The sequence below is a fragment of the Mycteria americana genome, chromosome 12, assembly GCF_035582795.1.
Source record: "Mycteria americana isolate JAX WOST 10 ecotype Jacksonville Zoo and Gardens chromosome 12, USCA_MyAme_1.0, whole genome shotgun sequence".
NCBI lineage: Eukaryota > Metazoa > Chordata > Aves > Ciconiiformes > Ciconiidae > Mycteria > Mycteria americana.
Genome location: NC_134376.1, coordinates 8,713,998 through 8,738,127, shown reverse-complemented (window position 1 = coordinate 8,738,127; position 24,130 = coordinate 8,713,998). Strand labels below are relative to the sequence as shown.

At 38.4% G+C, this 24,130-nt stretch overlaps 1 protein-coding gene across 4 annotated transcripts in view; it reads left to right on the top strand.

Moving 5' to 3' along the window:
* Positions 1-430: 430 nt before the first annotated feature.
* The window catches only part of LMTK2 (lemur tyrosine kinase 2), a 44,739-nt gene continuing 21,039 nt past the window's right edge, over positions 431-24,130 (top strand). For all 4 annotated transcript variants that reach the window (XR_012777568.1, XR_012777567.1, XM_075514761.1 and 1 more), the window contains exons 1-6: positions 431-783; positions 15,511-15,635; positions 16,463-16,607; positions 18,407-18,480; positions 19,007-19,125; positions 20,535-20,622. Coding sequence is in view for 2 of the 4 variants with exons in the window: in XM_075514761.1 (XP_075370876.1) it covers positions 633-783; positions 15,511-15,635; positions 16,463-16,607; positions 18,407-18,480; positions 19,007-19,125; positions 20,535-20,622 (702 nt within the window). In the remaining 2 variants the exon portion in view is untranslated. The remainder of the gene's footprint in view (positions 784-15,510; positions 15,636-16,462; positions 16,608-18,406; positions 18,481-19,006; positions 19,126-20,534; positions 20,623-24,130) is intronic.

Here is a 24,130-nt window from a genome sequence, read left to right as displayed (position 1 = left end):
CCCAGGGCGCACTAAGCGCAGCCCCAGCGAGGCCCCCGCGGGCACTGCGGACCGGCACTGCGAGTGGGCGCCGCGCCTCCAGGCGGCACTCTTCCCGCGTGTCCTGCGCACGGCCTCAGCCAAACCCCTCCTCCTTCTCCCGCCCTCGGGAGCCGCGCCGCCAGCCGGTTGGCGGAGAGCGCCTTCAATCCGAGGGAAGCTCCGCCCTCCTGCCGTCGCCCGGAGTGCGGCTTGATTGGCAAACGCGCTCCGCCGTTCTCGCGCCGCAGCCTTCGCTCGCCCTAGCTCGCCCTGTGCGCAGCGACTAGCTGATCTGGCTGTCAATCATAGATTAGCCCCGTCCCAGCCAGTGATCCCGCCTCCTGAGCGTAAGACGGGGGTTGATTGGCGCATTGGGCTATCAATCAGCAACGTGCTCCACCCCCTCCCGGTCAGGTAGCCCGGAAGATGGCGGCGGCGGTGTCCGCAGGGACCGGTGGGGTTCTGTGAGGGGAGCGGGGTGGCGGGGTCCGATGCCGCGGGCAGCCGCACCGCGGAGGCGGGGGGCAGCGGCTGCCGCGGGGGCTTGCCGGAGACGCTGAGAACCTCGAGCCCCTCGTTTAGCGCCGAGCCTCGGGCCGGGAGCGGAGGGCATGCAGAAACGCGGGGGGCTCGGTGGGGGTGCCGGGCGGCGGGGGGGCGGCCCGCTGCCCCTCGGACCCCGGCGCCCGCTCGGGCTCGTCCTCCTGCTGTCGCTTCTCTTGGGGAGCGGCGGGGCGGCTCCGCTTCCGCGAGCAGGTGCAGGTGAGGCGCGGGAGGCGGTGGAGGGCAGCGGGGTTGGGGGAGCGGCTCCGCGGTGGGGCCTGGGAGCGGGGCAGCGACGGGGGCCTCGGCGCGAGGTGTCCCCGGTTGGGGCCCGGGGCTCTGTGGCGGTGGAGCGAGGGGACTGCGGGTTTCCAAAGCCCCGTCCCTCCCCCGTGCTGTAGGCAGGGCTCCGCGCCACCCTCGGCGCTCTCCCCTCGCCGAAGCGTCGGGAAGGGCACGGCGGGTGGAGGGGGCTCCCCGACACAGTGGGCTGCGGCTGCCGTCCGGTAGGTCACGTCTTGTGCTTGTGGCATTGAGCGGTATCCCGCTGTAGGTATCCCAGTCTCTTTAGATTGGACTATGTGATTGTTCCCTGTGTGTGTTTACCCACATACGTTCTTTCTATAGTGGCTACCGTTCTAACCTATACAGACCGTGATTTTTCTTTTTCTTATTTTGACTGTGAATCACCGGGATTCCCGTTCCTGGGTGGAGGCTCTTCAGGGCAGACGGCGTTTCCCTCCTTTCCGGTCAGATTAGTCGGATTCACCCCCGGCCCCCCCGTCCTAGTCTCTCTAAATAGTCATGTAATTCACATTTATTTGACTCTTATGTTAGGTAACGCTAACTTCCTTCGGTTTTCTTTCCGATTTTCTTGTTTGTCTTAAAAGCACGAACTAAAATATATGTCCTCTCAATCGTATGAGTTACTGATTAGAGGTTTATTAGTACTGATAGGTAACAACCATCTCTTTGATTTGTTTTTTTTGGTATTTCATTGGGGCTTGCAAACATAACACTGTATGGGGACTGAATTTTGTTAGGTTTGGTTTGAATGTGTACTGAGATTCATTTCTAGCCATGAGAGTTGAACAGCTGAAATAGACAATATGTTCAGAGAGGAGGAGGAGCAGTGGGGAGGGAGAGATCTGAAGCACAGAGATTAGGTAATTTGGCTGCTGTTCCACAGAAAGTATCAAAACTGGGAGTGGAACCCATACTTCCTTTACTTTTGGACCTATGCCTCTTTCCCAAATTTTTTCTTCCCAAGAACGTTTCTGAATTGTTCATAAGTTACTCCCTCCATCAGCCTTCTTTGAGGTGTTTCTTACTTTCTATAAAAGTAGACTTCTGAAAAGAGAAAACTGTCAGTCAAATCTGTATTTCCTTTGAAATTAAATGTTGGTTTTCTCATAAAATACTTGAAGTTTGTCCAAATAATATTAACCTATCATCAAGCTGTAAGGTAAGACAGCAGAATCAGTTCTGTGTGGAGGTCTCTTCCGCCTTTTCTGTGTCTTACTTTTCCTGAAATGCAGTTTATTTTTCTATTTAAAGGTAGATGTCAAAGTGTCTACATCAAGTGTTCTCTTTTTTTCTTTTTTTCTTTTTTTAAATTAAAATTCTTCTACTATCAGGACTATACTATGTACCTTACAAAGCAGGGAGGTCAAAACATAACTTCCATGACACTGGTAAAGAGCTTCAGAATGAAAAATTGAGCTTCAGCTTTCAGAATGAAAAATTGATTGGACAAAATGTAGGAGATAGTATTAAGGGGGGGTGGTGGTGGTGTGGTTTTTTTTTTTTAATTTTGGGTTTTTTAAAAGGCCGAATCAGGTATGTTAAGTGCCATACTGCTAAGAGAAGTACTTACAATGTTGTAATATTGGACTAATACAAAATTAATGAGATTGTAATTTTATGTGTTGTCTTTGGTTATAATTTTAGCCCAAAGTATGTATCCATGGGATGTTACCTGAAGTTTAGCAAACTGTGCCAAATCCTGTCATGGAAAACCCAATGAACTCCAGGAAATGAAACTGCTGCTTTCTACTGTGTCTTTGCCCATATAGTAAGAAGCAATGTATTTGGATTATTTTATTGGCAGATATTTAGTATTTAAACCTTTAAGGCCTCAAGAAGAACCTTTTCCAGTTTCACTGGCATCGCTTTTGCTGGGAAGACTTCCTACTGAATGAAATAATGTGCGCAAATAGGTTTGCATGCAACAGATTCTTAGTCTGCAATGTGTCCCGTATCATCGCTACAGCAGTAACCAGTTAGAAAGCTACAAGGACTTTTTTTTCCCTTCCTTTGAATAGCTTACCAGTGGATAACAATAGACTGTTTTGTCTTGAACTTTCTCTGTCATACCAGGCAAATTTTATAACCTGTCTAGAAGACAAACCTGTGACTTTATTTTGCTGGGTTAAGAATCATGAGTTGTGTTTAAAAACAACTTCAACCATATTATGAATTTCTCTCTCATATATCCCATGACAGGTTGCTGTGATTTCCTGGATTGGGACTACTTGATGGTCTCCATTCTGGGCCTTGGCAGTTTTCACAGTTCACTGTAACGCTCAGTCCGATACGTACGAGTTGTAAATTTGTGAAGTTTAATGGACTTTTCATAAAATAATTAGTAACTGGTTTCAGAATTATTTCAGGATCCCACAATTCTTCACCTAGCAAGCAGGGTTGCTTCTTTGACAATGGAGAAACATTTTGATGTGTGTTTCCCTGAGCTTGTTACAGGAAGGGTGGGAATCCACAGAAGAAGGAGGAAAGTGTCTGTAGTTGTTGTAGTGAACTTTGTGAAATAGTTCACGGAATATACCCATAATAAATTAACTTCTCTTTTGGAGAGGAAGCTGGAAAGCAGGAAGTGGTGCTGGGCAGGTTGTAGCAAGACTAGACTGGATTCCCTGTTCAAAAATGCTCCATTTTGTGGAACTGCTGTGGAAGTGTGCCAGACTGTATGGCTGGGGAACTGTCAAGTTCCTAGGGCCTTGATCAAGATGAATGATGCTGCTCTTTAAGTATGGCTTCATAGCGTTTGCAGATGAAGGCCTGCATTGATGATGTGTTCTATATTCGTCTTGCATTTTTGAGGTTATATGTCTAAACTCATTTAATTTTTTTTTCTTTTCAACAATAAGGAGAAGAGGTAAAGGAAATAAGGCTTCCACTGTTCCCCTGGTAGGGTTCATAGCAATTATTGTAAAACATAGGAAAAACAAGATGTTGAAGATGCTACTAGCTAAAAATACTTTGACCAACTTAGATTTAATTTATTCTGTGAATGGAAAAGGAGGATACTGATACGTACTGTGATAGTTCTGAATTTAAGGTTTCACTTTATACTGGAGGTGAGAGCTGGGGGCAGGCCTACTGGAAAGGAGTTCATAGAATGAAGTGCTGTAGTTGTCTTGAGCCTGTGGAGTATTAGTGATTTCAACTGAATGCATCAGGCAGAGATGAATTCCACTCTTTTAGTACTGCGTGGCTGAAGTAAGGGCATTTGGGAACTACTCTTTAGCAGCAGTATTTTGCAGCCAAACATAGTGCATTATAATCTGACACATCTGCTTTACTGTTCTAAAGCTTTAAATTTACATTAAGGCTCTCTTTCTGTTCTTCTGACTTGGATTTCCATACTCGACCTTAATTCAGCTGCCTCTCCAAGGAGGCTGAGAATCTGAATCAAGGATATGTGTGTAATGTCAGACAAAGTTTTTATATTATCTCTGTGCTATATGAAGTCTTTGCAAATACAAAGTAACAGGGACTCAAAAATATTCTTATTTTCCTGTAAAACTTGAATAGGGGTAGCATTTTTAGCAGGTGTGTTCAATTTTACATTTGTGATGAATTATGTAGTCTATTCAGTTGAATTGAGGCAGCTGGACTGGTGCCTACATGCTTTCTTGGTTGTGCTGAGAACCTCAGTCTTGGGACTTCCTCCTGGACCAGTTGAATGTCGCTGCAGCGAGTCCTTGCTGATGAGCTTGGTCATGTACAATCCAGGAAAAGACGCTTAGAGGTCAGTGTATAGTATCCAGAGACATCCATCTAGAGTATGTTCACGCAGCTATATCTAGTATAGTCAGCTGGCCATAGATGACAAGTTAAAACTTTGAGATCAATTAACTTTTTTTATTTGTTAAGATGAGTTCTGGAGCATATATATACTCTTTGGAAAACTGTCGCTTTTGAGTTGCCTTGGCTTGATGTTTCACTTGGAGTTCTGTCAGGCTGGGGCCCAATTGTGTTTGTTGTGGCCTGTGGTTTGGTACAATGTAAAATGTATGTGACACTCGCACATAATAAGAAAAGCAATTTTCTAAGTGTATGCAAGTTAAAGACTTGGATCACTTGAAATTAAGAAAAATCTTGCTTGTAAAGTGGGGATTTTAATTAGTGGTATATACTTTTCTTGGGAGTAGTCTATCTTTCTTCCCCCGTTCAAGCATTAAACTTGTTTACTTTTTCCTCTATTTCTTTTTCTAGCTTCTGTCCCAGGTGCCTAATAATTGTAGAGCTAGAGCTGCTAAGTTGTCTTTTACCTTTTGTTTCTATCTGTGAGTTTGTGACTCTGAGGTAAGAAGCCAACCCTGACTCTTTGGCCTGCAGGGATGTTCCGTGCAAGGCTTTGTTCGCAGGCTTGGTCTACTTTCTCTGCCTTTGGCTGTAAAGTGTCTGGACTTCGGTACACATAGAGCAGTCCTTAGAGGAGGAAGTCACTTTCTGAGGTCTTTTCTCACATCTTGAATGATTGGGTGTATTTGATAATTCCTCAGGTCTCATTGCAGCATATTAAGATAGCACTGATCAGAGACAGTCTAAAGGTATGTTGTCACAGCATCAGGCGCAGTCATTGGTTAGAAAGGGCCCATTAGTTAGTGCTGATTTTGCCTCAGATCCTGTATGAAAAAAGGAGTTTGAGATCCAGCATTCTATTTGAAAAGCACAGAAGACAAAAGTTGTATTTTTGGGGGTTACCGAACAACTGTCAGGCAAATTTGAATAGAAGTAATTTTCTGGACGTTCACTGTAGTCTGGTTTCAGTCACTGTCCACGTGTGGTTTACCTGCACAGGGTAAAGGGACCCTCAGTCAGTATAATGCTAGAGGCTGCAAAAATCATAGTTCTCTGTTTCAGTCCTAATGCTCCAATTCTGCAGCAGAAGGACAGCACATGGAGTACTGGAGTCTTCCTTAGATTTTTATTTTGGGTCTGCCTTTGTTTGGTGTGTGCATCTAGTATCTGGAGCTTGATATGGTTCTGGATACAATTTGCAAATAGCTTCAATGCTTTTCTTGCTCTGTATAAACTCTTTGTTTTCATTGTACTGCTGTTATGAAAGGTCTTGAGCAACATCAGTGATACTAGAAACATTTTGTAGACACTTATAGTCAGAAATGTACAAAGTGTGTTGTAGGATAGCTGTTTTGGTCTACATGTGTAGTTCAAGCACAACCTGTAGCACGGTGTTGTGCCCCACATAGCTTAGGCAAGGTGATGGTGTGAAGCAAGTTATGGCAATGTCTCCTGGGGGATTTTCAGTATGAAATGCTGGTACAAAGTAACACCTTGTCCAACACTACTACACTTATAAAAATTTCCTTAGTGGTAAGGAAACATCACTGCAGTGACTTAACAGTGACATGACTTTTTTAGGACTACCTTTGCACCCTGAGACTTCTTTGGTATGAAAGAGGTGTAGAAAGTTTTCACAGTAGACTTTTGAGTGCTGGCTTTCAAGCTTTCAGCCTGTAGGCCAGATTCAGTTCTCCAAAATCAGTCATTCATCCTATGGCCTGTTCTTCTTCCTAGGGATCCTTCAGCTATGAATAGGGATGAGAAATAGAGCTGAATAAGCTCTTTTGGCAAAATGCTGCTTTTTTCTTTCTTTCCCACATTTCTTAACCCAGTCGTACATTGGAGTTAGAAATGCATCTCCTGTAAAATCAAGATTCTAGAAAATCCCATCACATGAAGGTTGCATGCATGGATTCCTTTCACGTGAACAGAAAGAAATTAGTCTCTTCAAAACCAGTGTATCTTAATAGGTTGTATTCCTGTCAAATGGTGGGAGAAAGAGATACTGCTGGTTTGGTTTCCATGCTGCATATACTTCTGATGGTTTGAGATACCATGATGTGTCATCTTCTTATGCTTCTTTAAATGATTGTTGTCTACCCTGTTTAAAAAAAAATAATCTACAACTCCTGTGGCTCGCTGTTGGAGAAAAGGTACCACAGATGAAAACATACTGTACTTGACCAGGAATTAATTGTCAAAACCAACATCTAGCAGTATAGAATAAAGTGTGCTCTGCAGAATTTTTTATTTTTATATATTTATTTATTATAATATATATTTTTTATATATATATTATTTAATATATATATACACATACGCGTTTAAGAATCAGGTGGTACCTTTGCAAGATAATAATGCTACCCAGATTTTCCAGAAACACTGCCATGAAGGCATAGCATACATAATTATTTAACGTGTATATTTTTTACCTTGTCTTAAGATGCCTTTGTGCAATCATGAGATTCTAACACTGAAACTTCAAATGGGTCTCGCTCTGTAAACGCTTGAAGTACTAGCCTATATTTAGTCCTTATTAAAATTGAGCAGTATGCTGTTGTGTGAGTAATTCACTTGTAGGGTAATAGAATAAGGACAGAAATGTAAAATTAACCCCAGCTCACAGTTTTACTAGTTACTAACTGAACAGGACAGGACAAATGTTCAGAAAAAATGAGGATCGGAGGTGTGTTGTTCTGAGGGTGCTGTACTACATGAGAATGCACCATTGCCCCAGATATTCTTGCCTTAGGATATGTAGCCTGTGCCACCCTTACATACAAAGTGGACTTAAGCAGCTGTAGAAGCTCATTTGAAGCACACTGTAAAGTATTTAAGGGGAGCATGGGATAAAATAGTTTGAAAAAGTGCTGGCTTAGATTGCAACATAGACTTCTTGTGTTCTTTCTAAGGACAAATGGGAGGACTGAGATAATTTGCAAGAATTGTTGACATACAGAGTAACACATCCAGTTGTGATACAAAGTAGCTAATATTTCTTCTTGAAAGTATTGTAACTTGTTGCATAGGACAGTAATGATTTCAGGCTCACGTGTCCACAAGACACATTTAACTATGAAACTGGCTTTTGTCGCTGTAGAACTATATTCAGAGCACAAGGTAGGTTGGAGGAGTGTGTCAGAGGGGGGTTTTTAATTGCTTTATGGGGAAAAACTGTAGGAAATTGCCACTTGCTGTCTTTGTTACCCTTACTTCTGATGATTCACTATTGTAAAGAAGAAAAGCTGGTGGTTTTTCAAAAGAATTGTCTGTGCACATGTGTTGGCCTTTCATCCTACCCACCTCCCTCATGAGGGACTTCACAATCCCTATCTTATCCTAGAATTCTATTATAATGGATGAGTAGAGGGGTGAAATGTTTCAATTTCTATCTAGAAGAATATAGTAACAGAGTAAGCTGTATGTGAATTTTGATTTTAATTTATTTTTCTTCTTCCGCTACCTCTGAAAGTCTTGTCATCTTACTCGCACCTTTCTAAGCATGAGACTTTGATTTAGGCCATGTAACACAATTCAGATTTAGGCAGGAAATAGTTTTATTGACAAACTGTTAATTACTGCTTCTTGTATTTGGAAAGATTAAATACAAGTGTACTCAAGTAACTTGGACAGCTGTAGTTTTAGGTCCTTAAGAGTTTTTTTCTTGAGACTATATCTAATAATTAGGATTTTCCATAGTTGTAAGGAAGAAGGGAAAATAAAATCAGGTGATAAAGTGCTTTTGCATAAAGATACATTTTTAATATCCATACTGAAGGTTACTTCTGTTAGTTATGCAAACTTTGCATTATCCAATATAAGGGTAGTAATAAAGTCATGAGAGGATAGGCTTTTGAAATAACTCTCTACAATTAATAAAATTTTCAATAGTTTGTTACAGATTATTTTTATTGTTTTAAAACTTTAAACATTTGTGGTTTCTTTGAATGGCAATAAGTACTAAAAATCTGAAAGCTGAAAACTTCAGGTATAAATGAAGAACCTCGTTAAAGTCCCTTAAGGAGTGTTATATATGTGTGTTCTTAGGGATTTGCTCAATGAAGGAACATTTCCAATACTTTGGGCATTTGGAAACAGTTTTAGATTTCATTGAGGTGCTGGCATTGTGTTGAGGACATCAAGTCGATGAAAGTCTTCTGAGATCTTGGGAATGTTTCTTGTTGTACTGGTAATGGTCACTCAAATCAAAGGGCTGATTAGAATTTGGAGTGCCTCTCTCATCCTAAAATTCTCTTCATTTTTTTTCCAAAAGAATGTCTGAAGTGCAAATAACACTCCTTCAAAGCTTGTGTTAAGTTTTTGTTTGCTTGTGTTGTGTCTTAGCCGAAGGTTGATGGTGGTTTGATTGCAGCTCTAATAGAGCATTTTAAAGCCTATTGTAATACAGCATTGCACAATTAAATGATGGTACTGCACACGTTTCTGCTGAAATTTATTCTCAAAAATGATGCTGGTTTTTGGCTCAGTTGTTAAATGGAGCATAGGAAAAAAAATGAGATGATGGGAATGTAGTAACTAATGGAATGTGCTCTTGAGGGTTTTTTTTGTGGAATACAGGAGTCGCAATGCATGTCGTGCTTTTTTGTCATACAAATCAGACATTACACAATAGATGTGTCTAAAATTATTTTGAATAGGCTTTTGTTTTATTATTCTACCCATTACCTGTAGGCCTTCAGAATTTATAGGCTTGATTGTATCGGTATTGGTTTCATGCCTATTAGTAGCAAACATGTGAAGACTTCAGGGAGTAAATAAATGCAGGAGAAACCCTTTGTGAGGAAAAGATAGTGATCTGAATCTGGCTTGTGAAGAACTGGGTAGGAGTCAGAACAGTTTCCCACTTAATTCCTAGCATAGAAGAGAATGACAGTATTACTTAGGAAAGTTGGGATAGCTTTTAAAATCATATTTATTAAAACCACTATAAATTAGGGTGATATTACACTTTTTAATCTGGTTACATTAATATCTGTTAAATGCAGAGTAAGTAAACTGATCAAGTTTATGAAAGATACCATGGAAGTAGCTAGGGAGCAAAGTTAGATTTGGTCATTCATTAGTATTTTAAAGGCTGCTCTGTTCCGGCTTGGTGTTGTAACATCTCAGTTCATGACTGTATAATTTGAGGGTGTGCAAGAGACAGTTTAAGTGACTGCTGTCATGCTAGATTTGTGCTGGAAATAGTTATAGCTATTAGTGCAGAACTGCCATTTATATAGCTGCTCTTGAAAGCAAAGAGGCTCTTGCTTATGCAGTGGGACTGTTGTCGCATAGCAACTACTGTGCTGAAAGCTTAAAATCAGATGCTCCCTTGAAGTTCACTCTTCCCTAATAATGCTTAATTTATCTGGACCTCGCATTGCCTTTATCACAGTAGTGAATGTCTTTTATTAGTGCACTTGGTAAAGTCTGTCAAGTATGTTTACTTTTCTTTTTTCCCCAAGCTTAGAACTATGTAGTGTCATGCATTTTTTAGCCTAATTTCCTGAAGGTTGAAACCTAAAGAACAGTATTAATCACATTGAACCAAATTTGAGAGAGAGTTCAAGTATCATGGTCTTTCATAATGTGGTCGTAGAAGAAAGGCAGGCCTACCATCCCTCACATGGACAAGGCAGTTACAGCTGGTCCTGCATCGTTCTGAGTGGTGGCTCTTGGTTGGCAAGTGAATGTGGGTGGACCATTTGGCCAGCTAGTGTGCCTGTTGCTCCTAATTGATCGTAGCAAAGGAAGCCACAGGTGGATCACATACGTGTACGTGGGTATTTGAGAGTATTGTGGGCAGACTGGGAAATTGGATAGAGAAGGAAACCAGTTCTAGTGAGAAACAAACTTCTGTCTGCTTAGTTGTTGCATTTGGTAGTCAGACAACTATCTTATGAAGAAAGTAGACTTGAAAGAAACTTAGGAAGGTATAGAGAATCTTGACCTATATAAATTGCTTTGAAATATGCTTTGTATGAAAATAACATTTTTCCACCCCTTGAAACATGCTAATACATACTGAAGTGTATGTTCTCATGTCTATACTTGATCCTGAAAATGCTAGCATAATTTATCAACATTGTTTTTTCAGTGAGCATGTTCATATACTTGCCTGTGTACAGGGTTTGACTTCAGATGTGCTGTGTTCAAATTTAGACTTTAGTGTAAAACTTGCTTATGAAATGGCAGTCTTCAGAGGTGCTGAAGAATCTGCTTCAATAGCTGTTAATTAAATACCTACCTCAGCCAGGGCTTTGAATTGTTTATGTACTTTTTGAAAGTGGGTAAATAACAGCATAGAATCAGTATTTAATACTGTGAGGCTTTGAAAAAGACCTTATTTTCTGTGTTGATAATTTAGGATTGTCTAGATGCCATTTTGAGATGGAGCGTTTACTAGCACAGAGTTCTTTGTAAAGCATTATGTTGCGTTAACCTTGCAGTAACACATATAGTAACACAGACACACTACATCTCCTGCTTATTTTAATATAATAGTGATACAATCCAGGCCTCTTCCTCCTGCTTAAGTAGTTTGGATACACCAGACCAAAGTAGTCTAGACTGTTAGTATTAACTGATAAGAAGCCTTTTATTGTTGGCATTTTATATATAGTATTTTTGGACCTGCTTTGCAGTTCCTTTCCTAAAGAACAGATTCTGACTTCTGGATAGATATTAAGATGTAGTAGGTTGTAACTGCATAGGGTTACATTAAATATTTTAGAATCTATTATGTTAAGATTCTGAACTTCTGCATTCATTGTGAAATTGTGAGTGATATTTATTGGATTTTTTAATCTAGGTTTAATTTACAATTAATTAAATTTACAATATATTTTAACAGTTTTTTATTAAAGAAAACTTTCTTGTAATAACTATATAAACTGGTTCTCTGCGTTTAATTGAACGGATTTCTTTCTGGTTGCTTTTTCAGTCAGGATATTATAATAAATAGCTGTCATTCCTTTTGTTTGTAAATTGTCAAAGTATGAAGGAGTTATTAAACATCTCCTACCTTTTCAGTTCCAAGACTTTTTACTAAGCTCCAGTGAATTAACAATTGGATGGAGATAGTTGAAAAATGCAAAAGAAGTTATACTGCAGCAGATTTTTCAGCACTTTATCAAACACCAGTTCCAATATTTAATCAGTGACTTCCATCACTGAATATGTATTTATGCAAGGTATTAAAGTAACTTCACTTATAATAAATTTTAGCCCAATTATAGGTTGCCATCATTTTATACTTAATTTTACATTCATTTTTTTAAAAAGAAGTGCAAATTAAAAAATATCACTTATTAATGACTATGTGAGAGACTTCAAAGTTTATCCAAATAGAGATGGATTCTGTAGTTCTTAGTAAGTAGCTCTTACTTGTATGAGTCATCTGAAATGCTATTCTGTAAGTGTTGCAGAAACTCGTCCATGATAATTGGCATTTTTCTTGTATTAAAGCATCTTTTTATAACTTGTATGTGGAATTTGCCTTGTGCTTTTGGAAGTTTAGATGACTTCTGTCTTCATAATGAACTGTTAGTGGTTAGCTGCCTTTTCAAAGGTGATCTTTGCTTTCCTTTTTTTTTTTTTTTTAAACTTCATTACTTTCTCCAATTAATTGCTGTTAGTTCACACACTTTCATTTCTTGGGAATTATAAACAGTCTGTAAGGTTAGGGAGTAACATAATGGACAGCAGCAATATTTTTCTTTTTTCTGTGTTCGTTCCAGGACACTTAAAGGAGATGGTTACATTATGGGGAAGAGTGTAACTTGCATAAAACACTTAGATTTTAGGCTTGATAAATATGCAGTTTTCTTTACAGAAGGAATTCCAACCAAAATATGTTGTCTTTTTCATATAAAATAGCGGAATACATGTGCAGTGTATCTAACGTGTACAATAAATGCAGCTTATGATTGTTAGTGCTCATTATTTCTCATTTTGAGTTAAATAAATCAGAAGACTGGCATAAGACCACCAGGACCTTGAATCCTCCTAGTTGCATTTGCTGTGATAACTTGTAACTTTTGGGGAGTCAAAAGTGGGATCCTAAGTTGGAGTGAGCATGGTAATGTTTATGTAAATATACATCATGGTCATGCTGCTGTAGTCATGATAGTTCAAGGGCTTGGGTGAGAAGTTTGTAGGTAGAGATAACATCTTGTACTAGACCAGCTAATTTAATTACAATAGATGCGCTTTTGGGTGCACAAGCCCCTTGTCAGGTCTTCAAAGGAAGCAGTAAGTTTGAAAGCGGTAAAACAAATTTTGAAGAATTGCTCCAAGTTTCAGTAGAGGCTGGTTAAAAAGACTGTCTTGAAGATAAGGTATTTAGAGCAGGGGAGGATGCTAATGAGAAGTGATAATGCTCATCTCCTGTGGGGAACAGGAAGACACTGTAAAATTCATGTTAGCCACGTGGGCATCAAAAAGGAGACATTATAGTGTACCATAAACCCAAAATAGAAGTTTGATAGCTTTTTTTAGTGTTTTATACACTTGACAGCTGAGGTGCTTTATACCTCCCTCTTAAGAATCTGATCTGAAGTTAGTCTTCGAATAGCAGTCTTTTAAGGCATGCTAGTAATGCATTCTGTGAATAATAAAACATGCTCTTGGTGTCCGAGTTCATCGTGTAGTGATTTACTTTTGTTTGGCTAACTTTCCCAAATGCATCCAGTAAACTGGGGGAAGCGTTCTAGGGGGTTCAGGAGTCTTGATCTTCTACTGGGAGGAGGAGGTATTGTAGTTGTGGTGATGTGTTCACAGGTGTTTATTAGTTGGGGAAAATCTGCATCTGTTCAGTAGATGGTCTGCGGTGAGTTGACTTCTCATTTCAGTGAAGTTGGTGGTGAAGGTGAGGAGGCTGTTTGGAAATTAGGTGGGGTGGTTTTGGAAAAATGTCTTTAAAATAATAATTTTAATTAGTAATGCCTGGTAACATAAATATGTTTACTTTTTTGTAGTATAGCTACCTTTTATTATTGGTTTCAGTTAGAAGTTCAAAGGAATCTCTTAAGTTTTATCTAAAGCTCTATTACTTGTGTGTGTGGTTGTTACAGTAATTTAGCTAATGACTTCACAAAGTGCTTATATTTGTGGTTTAGGTAATTTTCAGTCTGCTTAGTAAGGCTACTGAACATCTGAAGGAAGTAAACATAAATCAGCTGTTACCTTCCCCTTTTTTCTTGTTGATGCTTACAAATGGAAAAATACATGGGTGTTATGTAGAGGACTTGATTTAATCGAAAATAAATTGTTCTATTGAGAGCCCTCTTCAGAGATTTTTTTTTTTCTCTCTTTGGAATTTTGACTAAAAGGTGGTGAGCAGCCTCGCATCGTGGTTGATCTGTGTTTGAACAATACATATTATCGAGAAATGGAGTGTTCATGTTCTCTAATGAGGTTAGAATGCCAGAGCTATTGTGGAAACTAGAAACAGTATCACTTGTTTGAAAACCTTCCTTTTTTGGTTAACTTTTGTTGTTGTGTAGATAATATTCCTAATTTATAGTACAGAACATATGTGATCTTCTGAAAGTATGCTAACGCTTTGTAAAGCAGTATTTTGATTATGTCAATTTACTTTTTACATGTAATTAAAATAAGTAAATATTCTGTAAGTGTTCTGTGGAACATGATGAAAAGCTGTAGCTTTTTCTGGAAATCTCTTAATTACTTTTTGTAGTTTTTTGAAGGTATAAGAGGTAGGTGGACAAGTTCGTATGTCCCTTAACTAGTGATCAACTTCTGATTTTCTTTATTTTTGAGGCTTTGTTTATACTGTATTCTGTTGCCAGATGTTCCTATTGATACTTGGATGTTCCCAAAAAATCCAGTCAGTCCAAGTCACCTGACATTGTTTAACTTCAACACTGATGTAATATCTACATATATTTTAATCAGATATGGTCTAACTACTCTTTCAGTCCCTGTGGCAGTACCTGTTTAAAAAGAAACAACAAAAACAAACCCTCAAGATGTGTGCTGTGGTCTCCTCAGGAACTACTTATCTTTTTCTCAACTTAAGATGAAAACAGGGATGAAAATGGGTTTAATTCCCCTGGCAAAGACTTAAGATTTTTATAAAATGCTATTTGAAGCTTTTGATCTGTGAGTAATAATAACCTGACTTAATAATAGAAAATGTGTTGTAGAATGTTTATATATAAAATTTTGGAAAATTATTTGGAAGTGCATTTGCAAAATGGTTAGGGATCATGTCTAAAATTCTTGAAATGGAGACAAATCACCTAATGAATCACAAGAAATAAAAATTGTGGTGGAGCTGATTAGATCCATTGCACTTAAGAAAGCAACTTGTGTATTTGGCAGACTGTCATGAATGCATTTATTGAAAGAGACGGTACTGCCTTATAATAATATATTTTAAATCTGTACACAGTTTAAGTGAGGATTTCTCCTAGGTACCTTTTCTCTTAGGACAGGTATTTTGGCTCATGGAAAATGTCTTCAAAAAGACCAGATTTCTAATATCCATGTTTAGATATCTGTATAAATTTGTTGACTTAAAAAGAATCCTGAGGCTTGGGACTATCATCACCTACTTCAGTTAATCCTGTTGGCTGTGGCCTCTCAGCTTGAATCAAATCAGTCCAGAACAGTGCAGGCAGGTAGTAGAGCATAGATATATTTTACCGGTATGTCCTTTCTGTTCAGTTTCCTCTTATTTTTGATCATATCCACACAGTTAAATGTTCAAACTCCATCTTTTAAATAAATGCAGATGGATAATGTGTTTTGAAGGAACTTCTTAAAATGATAAACATATTTATATAATACTACATCCATGTTTATTTCTAGGAGAAGGAGCTACAGCTGAAGTTTCCTCATCTTTTGTGATTCTGTCTATATGTACTCTAGTAGTACTGGTAATACTGCTTGCAAACTGTGTGTCCTGCTGTAAAGACCCTGAGATAGATTTCAAGGTAAGCATCTGAAGTTACAAATGGTAAGAAGACCACATACAAGTGGTATTCTTAGCTGCATTCTGATATCCAGAATACTTACTTGATTATTTGTGCTAATATGCTGTAGTTATTGACACTTCAGTGTCACTATACATTCTCTCTTCTGAAATAGCCAGCAACTGTATTTCTGCATGCTGTGAAATCTTGCTGCAACCATTTATTTTAAGTACTTGGTCCATACTGCAGTAAGGATCTTCAATGTCTTTTCAAAGTCATTACTAGCTATCAGGATCAGTAGTAAAAGTATACCCTTGAGACAATTTTGCTATAAAGAGCCTTTTTGTTGTTTTTCTGTGTATTATTTTAATTTGTTTTTCTTAGTCTGCTGACAGGGTTTAAGACACTCCTGTCAAATAAGAATACTGAAGATACATATCCACTGTAGCAAAACTCTTGAGGAGAAATTGTTATCATGAGAAAACAGTTACTTTTGGAACATCGGTTATCGGTGTTCCTAAAATTGAGTTTAGCTCTCACTTCTAAATAGAGAATATTTGGCCTCCGCAGTTCATGGTAATTCATTTAAAGCCAGGGATAGCATTTAAAGAAACAAAACCCCCAAAAAACACACCCCCCCCCCCTTTTTTTCTTAAAAGCAATACTTGATACTTTAATCTCTTTAAATCAGTAATAAATTGAAAATAAGGAATAGAAAACTAAAAATCTATCACTGTCCTTGGAAAAAGCCAAGCCTCCTTAACATTGCTCATTCAAACTAAAAGAAATGTATTAGTGCTAATTTTAAGACAAAGATCAGCTTGTTTACTAAGATTTTTTTTTTGCAGGAATTTGAAGATAACTTTGATGATGAAATAGATTTTACACCTCCAGCAGAAGATACTCCATCTGTTCAGTCTCCAGCAGAAGTGTTTACTCTTTCAGTTCCTAATATTGCTTTACCGACTCCCTCCCAGTTTCCGTCTCGTACAGGTAAACTACTGGTTTTTAATGAAAAACCAAAAGTAGACAATTTCAGTGTCAAAAATGGAGTGTAGCTGATTATGCTTGACTTTACTGTAAGAAATTGTTACAAACTTACATAAACTGACTAAATATATTTTGTAGGGTATAGGATAAAATGTGAAATATTACTTTAAAAATGTTAACTTATGGCAGGGTACCATGTAAGGTAGCCTAAGAGAATGAAATTAGCTTAAATAAACCTCTCTAGAGTACTTTCATTATGCCTCTATATACATGAACGGTTTGAAGTATTCTAGGATATTAGTGACTTCTGCTCTTTAGTGGTTTTCTTCATGGCTAGGTTGTCATTGGATTTTAGCCCTTAGCCTTAAATGGAAGCAAGAGTGAATCTCTTACTTGACAGCAGTGCTACTGTTTCAGCTGCATCACTTTTTTAATGCCACTGTAGACTTTTCATGCTGTAAACGTGATACTGGTAAGACAGAGCATTAGATTTCTTTTCCCTGTGTGAAAGGTTTTTTTGGAATGTATTCTTTAAAATACAATTTTTGTAAAAGGAACCTTAAGCATCTTAAATATTACAAGCATAGCTTATCATAAAGTAGTTGTTCTCATACTACTTCACATATAATTTTTACATATATTGCTTGCGTTGCTTAATCATTAGATGTTCAGGGAAGCTTCTAGTAAATTTTCTGTACCTACACATTTCAAGAAACTGTCAGTGTACCTTTAATACAAAAGAAATGTTACTCCTCAGTGTTTTAGTGAGTGAGGGAAAATTATCTGAAAAATTTTATGTCAGCTTTTCTACTTTGCTCTAATTGTTAAAACTATAATTTCTGTCACTAGAAGTTATTTTGCTAGAAGTAAGGCAGTGTACTTGAGTAAGGTACACTGCTAAAAACGTAGTTGTACTGATACAGCCTTCTCTGTGCTTAGGAGCACGTTGACAGTATATTATACAGCTATAGCTGTTCCAGTAAAATAATACTGGTGTAAACATGGCATATGGAAATAAAAATGTGGGCTAGAATTCTCAGTCAGACAAGTAGTAATGATGGAAAGTTTTTGTGTATGTCTGTCTGTTAGTGTTCCTAACCAATTAGGCAGCAGAGGGATAAACACTGCTGAATCTCTTCTATAGTATAGAGTCTGCCATTGTTACTGCCCATCCTCTGCCAAGATCTGGGTCTTGATTTCTGTCCTTTCCCTCTCTGGGCTCTTTACGTGAAGTATTTTTAGTTGAAAAATGTCCTCTTTCCAGATGGTAGCTATAAGTAGGGCAGTTGGGCTGAAGAGTAAAGCAGTCGAACCTTTTCTCTTAAAATGGTAACTCTCTATATAACTATAAATGTTAAGATGTACAAGCAATGAGTGTTGTCTTGGGTTTTCTACTTTTATTTACATAGGAAACTTCTGTAAGTAGGTTATTTACTCTGCCTAACTCCAGGGCATGATACACTTTTATATTGGAATTAGAACTCAGCCTTTTTGCTTTCTTACTGAATGTATTAAAAAATTAAGAGTTTGCATTTCGTAATGAGAATCACTGTTTTTGTAGGGCTTGTATTCTATTATGGTTTAGAAGCTGGAGCTGAAAAAAGTTTCACTTGAGTGCTATTGTCACAACGTTACCTTCATACTTTATGTATGTCTAGCTAGGTTTTGTTGCTTGGTATGAATGTATGCATGTAACTGGGAATAAATATTGTAGAAGCTTGCATTATTTCCTCAACAGTTAGATAACTTTGGCCATCTGAGTGATTTGATACGTGTTACATTTGTTTTGTTGTGTGTGACAGATGGATCAAAGTCTCAAGTTGCACGTCAGAGTCTAAACTACATCCAGGAAATTGGAAATGGCTGGTTTGGAAAGGTGAGAAGTTATCTTTTAATATTGTACTGCAGTTTGAGTCTTATTCCTAACTGACTTGGCTGCTGTATTTCCTTTAAAATGATACTCTCAAAAAAAGTAATAGCATAAGAAAAACTGAAGTTGAAATTAGATGTTTCCTTGCATGTACTTTTTAGCTGTAATCACAGCACTAATCAGTGGTTCTTCAATTTACATGTAGTTTCTTACCAGAGTTACTTCCTAGGTAGATACTCCACTTCCATGGATTTAAATTTAATACATTCTTGTTATTACCAATTCTTTCTAGGAAAAAATCTTAAGTAAATAAGTGGTCTTCACTAGAAAACATGCTTTCTGAAAGTTCATGTATAGATCAGTTGTCAAGATTTATTCAGTATGGGTATTTAATTATCAAAGCTCTGCATGCATTGACAAAAAAGCCAGAAAAATCTTTCTTACAGCATGTTTTTAGCTCTCGTTTTTCTTTTCAGAGAAACTCCAAAATTTTTTCCCTCTGATTAAAGACACAATGGTTATCTTTTTTCAGGTTCTGCTTGGAGAGATCTACACAGGCACTAGTGTAGCAAGGGTAATAGTGAAGGAGTTGAAGGCAAGTGCAGGTCCCAACGAGCAAGAACAGTTTTTAAGAAATGGAGAACCATATTAGTAAGTAAAGTTTCACAGCTTGGTTAACTTATACACTTCATACTACTGCATATGAGTTATGGACATTTCTTTTGTTCAGTGTTATTGTCTCTACTTGCCCTTCCTTATAACTGAAATGCTTGTCTTTAAAAAGTGAAAATACAGTCAGTCCAAAGTGAGCAAAGTTGAGCTTGCGTAGAAATAAAAATAAGCTCTTTGCTTAAATGTGTTTGGTAGTTATTGTTCATGACTGGAAAACACACGTGGTTTGGTTTATCAGGTTTTCTTCTACAGCTGTTTGGAACAAACTCCTGATGTTGCAAACTAACCTTATGCTTAATTACTTGCCTCTGAGAACTGAGGTTTAACTCCTGTCCTTGGCTTTTCTGTTAGAAGGAGGGCAACTGGCAACACTTTGTCTGCTATCAGATACATGTTAATTTCTTTAAAGTTCCCTTTTTCAAAAAAATTAAATGCAACATAGTGACAAAAACTAATTTTGTTCAGGTAGCTTGCAAGGAGGCTTGTGCACACATACTCCCCCCAGAATTACACTAACTTTAGTCCGGTAGTACTCTATAATTGAGAAATCATTGAGCTGACTGGAAATGCCAATGAAACAGCATTGTTTGGTGTTCTCTTCCTCTTGTGTTATGCTTGGAGGATACTCGCTCCTAGGGGTTGAGCCTTTGTATATTAGAAAGGAATTTGGTATATTAAAGGGAGTGTAATTTCTCTTCCCGTGTTTTGGGAAGTGAGAATTCTCTGAAGAGCTAACTGCCACAAGTTAAAGGCTTTTGTAGCTGACTGGAAAAGAGAGGCATATTGTAGTTCACTAGACATACCTTATAGTGTGGTCTGCCTTGCTTGAATATGCTACAAGTGAGTGGTCACACAGAGCTTTCTATTCTTGACGTTTTCTAATGTCCTACTTATATTTGCATTTAGACTTAAATTGTTGGCAGTTGTCAGAAGAAGAAATCTCATGCCTTCTGCTGCATTGGCAGAAGTGTTTTTGAAGCAGTTTAGAAAAAGTGACTGATCTGGCTGGGAACTAACCTGGCTAAAAAAAAGGTTTAGCTTTTAGCCAGATCAGTTCCTCGGTGTAGTTCATGAACCAGTTGCATGCACTTATTTTTGGTATAAGGGATGGTGGGAGGATGGGTGTGACTTTCTTGTGGCAGTGCTGGCTTTTGTGGTTTTGAGATCCTCTGAGTTTCAGCTGCTCTCAATGATATGCTGCAGCAATACAAAGGAGATATAAAGGTGCAAATGGAATCTGTGGCTTTGGATACTTGCACCTTCTGTTCATGCCGCCTCCCTGCCAATGTTATGTGTTGAAACTTCTGGTAGGGATTTCACTCTGTTGCGTTATACTGCAAAGTGTATGCTGTGATCTTTCTGGCTTTAACTGTATTTTTTCACTCCAGCATTCTTCAGCATCCAAATGTTCTCCAGTGTATTGGGCAATGTGTGGAAGCCATTCCTTATCTCCTAGTTTTTGAGTTCTGTGACTTGGTAAGTTCACTTACACCAAAGGCTGCAGTTGTTTTTCCATCGGTGTAAATTGTATGTAGTGTGTTTACTGCCCTTCACTCATGAAATTATTCTTTTTCTTTCTGGGAAGTTTTTTGAATAACCAGAATTCCAGAAGACAGACTTTTTTGGTTTAGAGACAGACCACAAGTGTAATTTTTTGTTTATATTCTTTTCAATTCATCATGTAAATTCTAGGTGCTTGTGGAATGTTCTGAAGAGGAAAATAGCTGTTCTGTCTTTGGTAATGGAATTACTAGTCTCTTTCAGTCTGCCTACATCATGTAACAGAGAGCTTGGAGGGGAAAGCAGGTCATAGAAGGAAGCTTTTTATTGCAGTCCCCTATCACATGGCCATGCTCACAGTCACATCCTAAATCCTATTTGCTGTCTGTGCAGCCGTAATGTGCTTTTATTACCATTTCTATGAAAATGTTAATTGAAGAAACAAAAAGGATTTCCTCCCTTCTGCACCCCCCCCTCCCCCCGCAAGTGCCCAAATTTTACCCATGCTGTGCAGCTTTGGGCTAAAATGCAATGGTGGGCTCACTTCCAGAATCGGTAATGAGTGTATTCTAATAGCTAGAATTTTCAGTATCATCCTATTCTCTTCCTGATTCTTTCTGTTACTGTATTGTTCTTTTCCCTACTCTTATCCTTCTTTTCTTTCCCTCCCTACCACCCCCAAGCAACTGCCTTATTATGCTTCCTGAACACCAAAAGAAATGCTACGAGGACAGTGAAGGGTGTTCTCACTGCTTTCTGCTCTGCTGTTAGTGCCACAAAGGCCACTGAAGATGGGAAGGATAGTTGCACAAAAACCTTGCTCAGCCACTGCATTCCTGGGCATGTGTTGGAATTTACATGAATGTTGGGAGAGAGGGGTGGTATGCATGTATAGAAACTTTGAACTGTCCCCAGTATATGCAGAGTCTTCAGAGACTACAATTTGGATGTGGTGGTGGATCCATGGTCTGGAAAGACTTGAATTGCTTTGTTGTAGCGTAACACATTACTAAAAAACAAACTGACCCAGAACTCCAGGTGGCTATCTAAACATTGGCTCAGTAGCTGCTTTTAAAGTTTATGGTCATGGTCTAGATATCATTTAAAGCAGAGTTTCTTGAAAAATGTCAAGACAGAAATGAACTCAGAAGTGCATGTGTATGTTAGTAAGAAATAAGTCTTTCAGAAGTAAGATAGTTCACATTTATAAAATTCAGCAAGATCCTTTTTTATCAGCTTCAGTACTACAGAATTTTCCTTTAAACTCAGGTGCCACAGATATGGTTCTAGTTGCATCAGTTGCCTCAAGCAATTTAAATAACAGTTAACATGAACTTTTGAGTTTGCTTGAGAACCATCAGTTAATCTGTGACCTTAAATAACCATATCTTTCATTGCTGCTCTTTTGCTCAAATTTATTAGCTGTGGTAAATTAATGAGGCAGAAGTGCCGATAAAATCATTCTTTTCTAAATGGAAGAAATGCCCGAACTTTTTAAGTGACTGATCAAAGTGAAATGTTCTGTTTTTGCTAAGAATTAAAAAGTAGGTGCCTACGGTTAACCAGATAATGTTTTTTATTGTGTTTCAATATGCAGAAATTCCTATTGATTTTAAACCTGCTACTCAAATTGGAGGTTCTTTGAAAGGACCCTTGAAAGAGAATTGCATTTTATAGAGTCTAACAGCTATACATCCAAATACTTAATCAGATTTAATTGCTGCTATGTTTTTAAATAGTTATGCTATTTAATCCAACTTTGAATTTGAAGATGGAGTAACTTTTAAAAATTGCCCTACTTTAAGTATACAGGAAAAAAATATTATTCTTGTTTGATGCCTGATGATTAATGCCAGAAATTGTCATGATCCTACAGAGTAATCTGGAAAGGATTTTACTTACGGGGATAAAATAGATTTTTACTTTAACTGGGGGCAGTAAGCTTGACAGCCAAAGTGGTGGCTTTATAAATTCAAATGTAGTTGGGTAATTTCTTTGGAATGGAAAATAAATGTGTCTGCTGATTTCTATTCCAAGTGAACTAAAACTTGTTTCTGGAAAACTATATATTATAGTGAGTTAAACATGACTTTCATGCTGAAAGGGTTCTTACTTGGTAGAGCTGAGGACCTCCTAGACATCATAGTATTTTATTCACTGTACACACAAATATACAGGGGCTAGGCAGACAAAACAGTGTTCATTTGAATAGTTTTATGCAGAGATTGAGACAAGTGCAGTAAGTTAGCTCGGTATTGCTGTATGTCACTAATTCTTGTTGTAGTCCCAGGGCCTAGTGTGGGAGGTAGCAGTATTGGAGTGAGGGGAGAGGAGAGACATGAAGAAGGGAGAAATGTGAAGGAAGCCAGACGGCACCATTTGGAATAGAAGGTATGGCTAGATAGCTTTTTTTTTAGTAGGCAGGTTTTTAGTGGAGTGTCAGTATGCTGATATTCTAGAAGCTGCTTTTTATCACTGTGGCTGGGATGGCAGTTACTTGGATTTTTCAGGCTTTTAGTAAGTGATCTTGAAAGCTGGTAGCTTCTTTTGTATTTTTTTCTGAAACTGGGTAAATTGGGGGTGTGGAGGTGCTTCCAAAACATGCAAGAGTGATTCTTCAGCAGAAAGACCATAGGGGCAGATGCAGTTGGAGTGGTTGACTAAAGGTTCTAGTGTCTGTGGTGACTATATATTGTTCAAACGGGAAGGATGAGAAACATGTTCCTGTTTTGCTAGCAGTAGTATAATGCTATGCTAAAGCTCTTTACCTTGTGTTACTGGCGTTGTATAGGTATATAAAACAGAGAATAAACTTGTTCTAATCCCTTGCACTTATGTGATTAAGAGTGATTGTTAAGAAAAAGGGTGGCAAATATGTCAACTGTGTTGGATGGGAAGTTTAAATGTCTTCAGATGACAAGTTCTTTTGAGGCTCTTTTGGCAATTTAGACTTCATTTTGCAAGTTGGCACGTTAAGTAATGAAAAGTGTGGCTATTCTACTGACCAACACAGTCTAGAGGGTACAGTGGTTGTTGTGTTCCCACTCCTTCAAATTCATAGCCTATCACAGCATGTCCCCCCTTTGCAACTTCTCTTACTAGGATTCATAGCCTTTTTAGGGCCACTTGACCTTGTCTTGGCTGCTCAGGCAGCCCTGTTGGATTATCAGTTCCCAGGCTCCTTGGCACTGAAAGGTCTTGATCAGAGGCACTGGAAACTGTAGTGCAGAGATACCAGAGCGAACTGTCATGGTAGCAACGCTGAATGTCATGCAGGCTAACTTACTTGTTTTCTTGGCCATATAAAGTACTTACACATTTCTGTTACTTGAGATTGCTTGGTTGTATATGCGGTAACTGTATTTGCTAGCACTTAGCCTATTTTATAATGTAATCCAAGTTGCTCTGTGTCCCTTGCTTTGCAGAGCTGGGCAAGGAGCAAGAGAGGTCAGTTGCACAGAAGTGATTTAAAGCTTTTAAATCC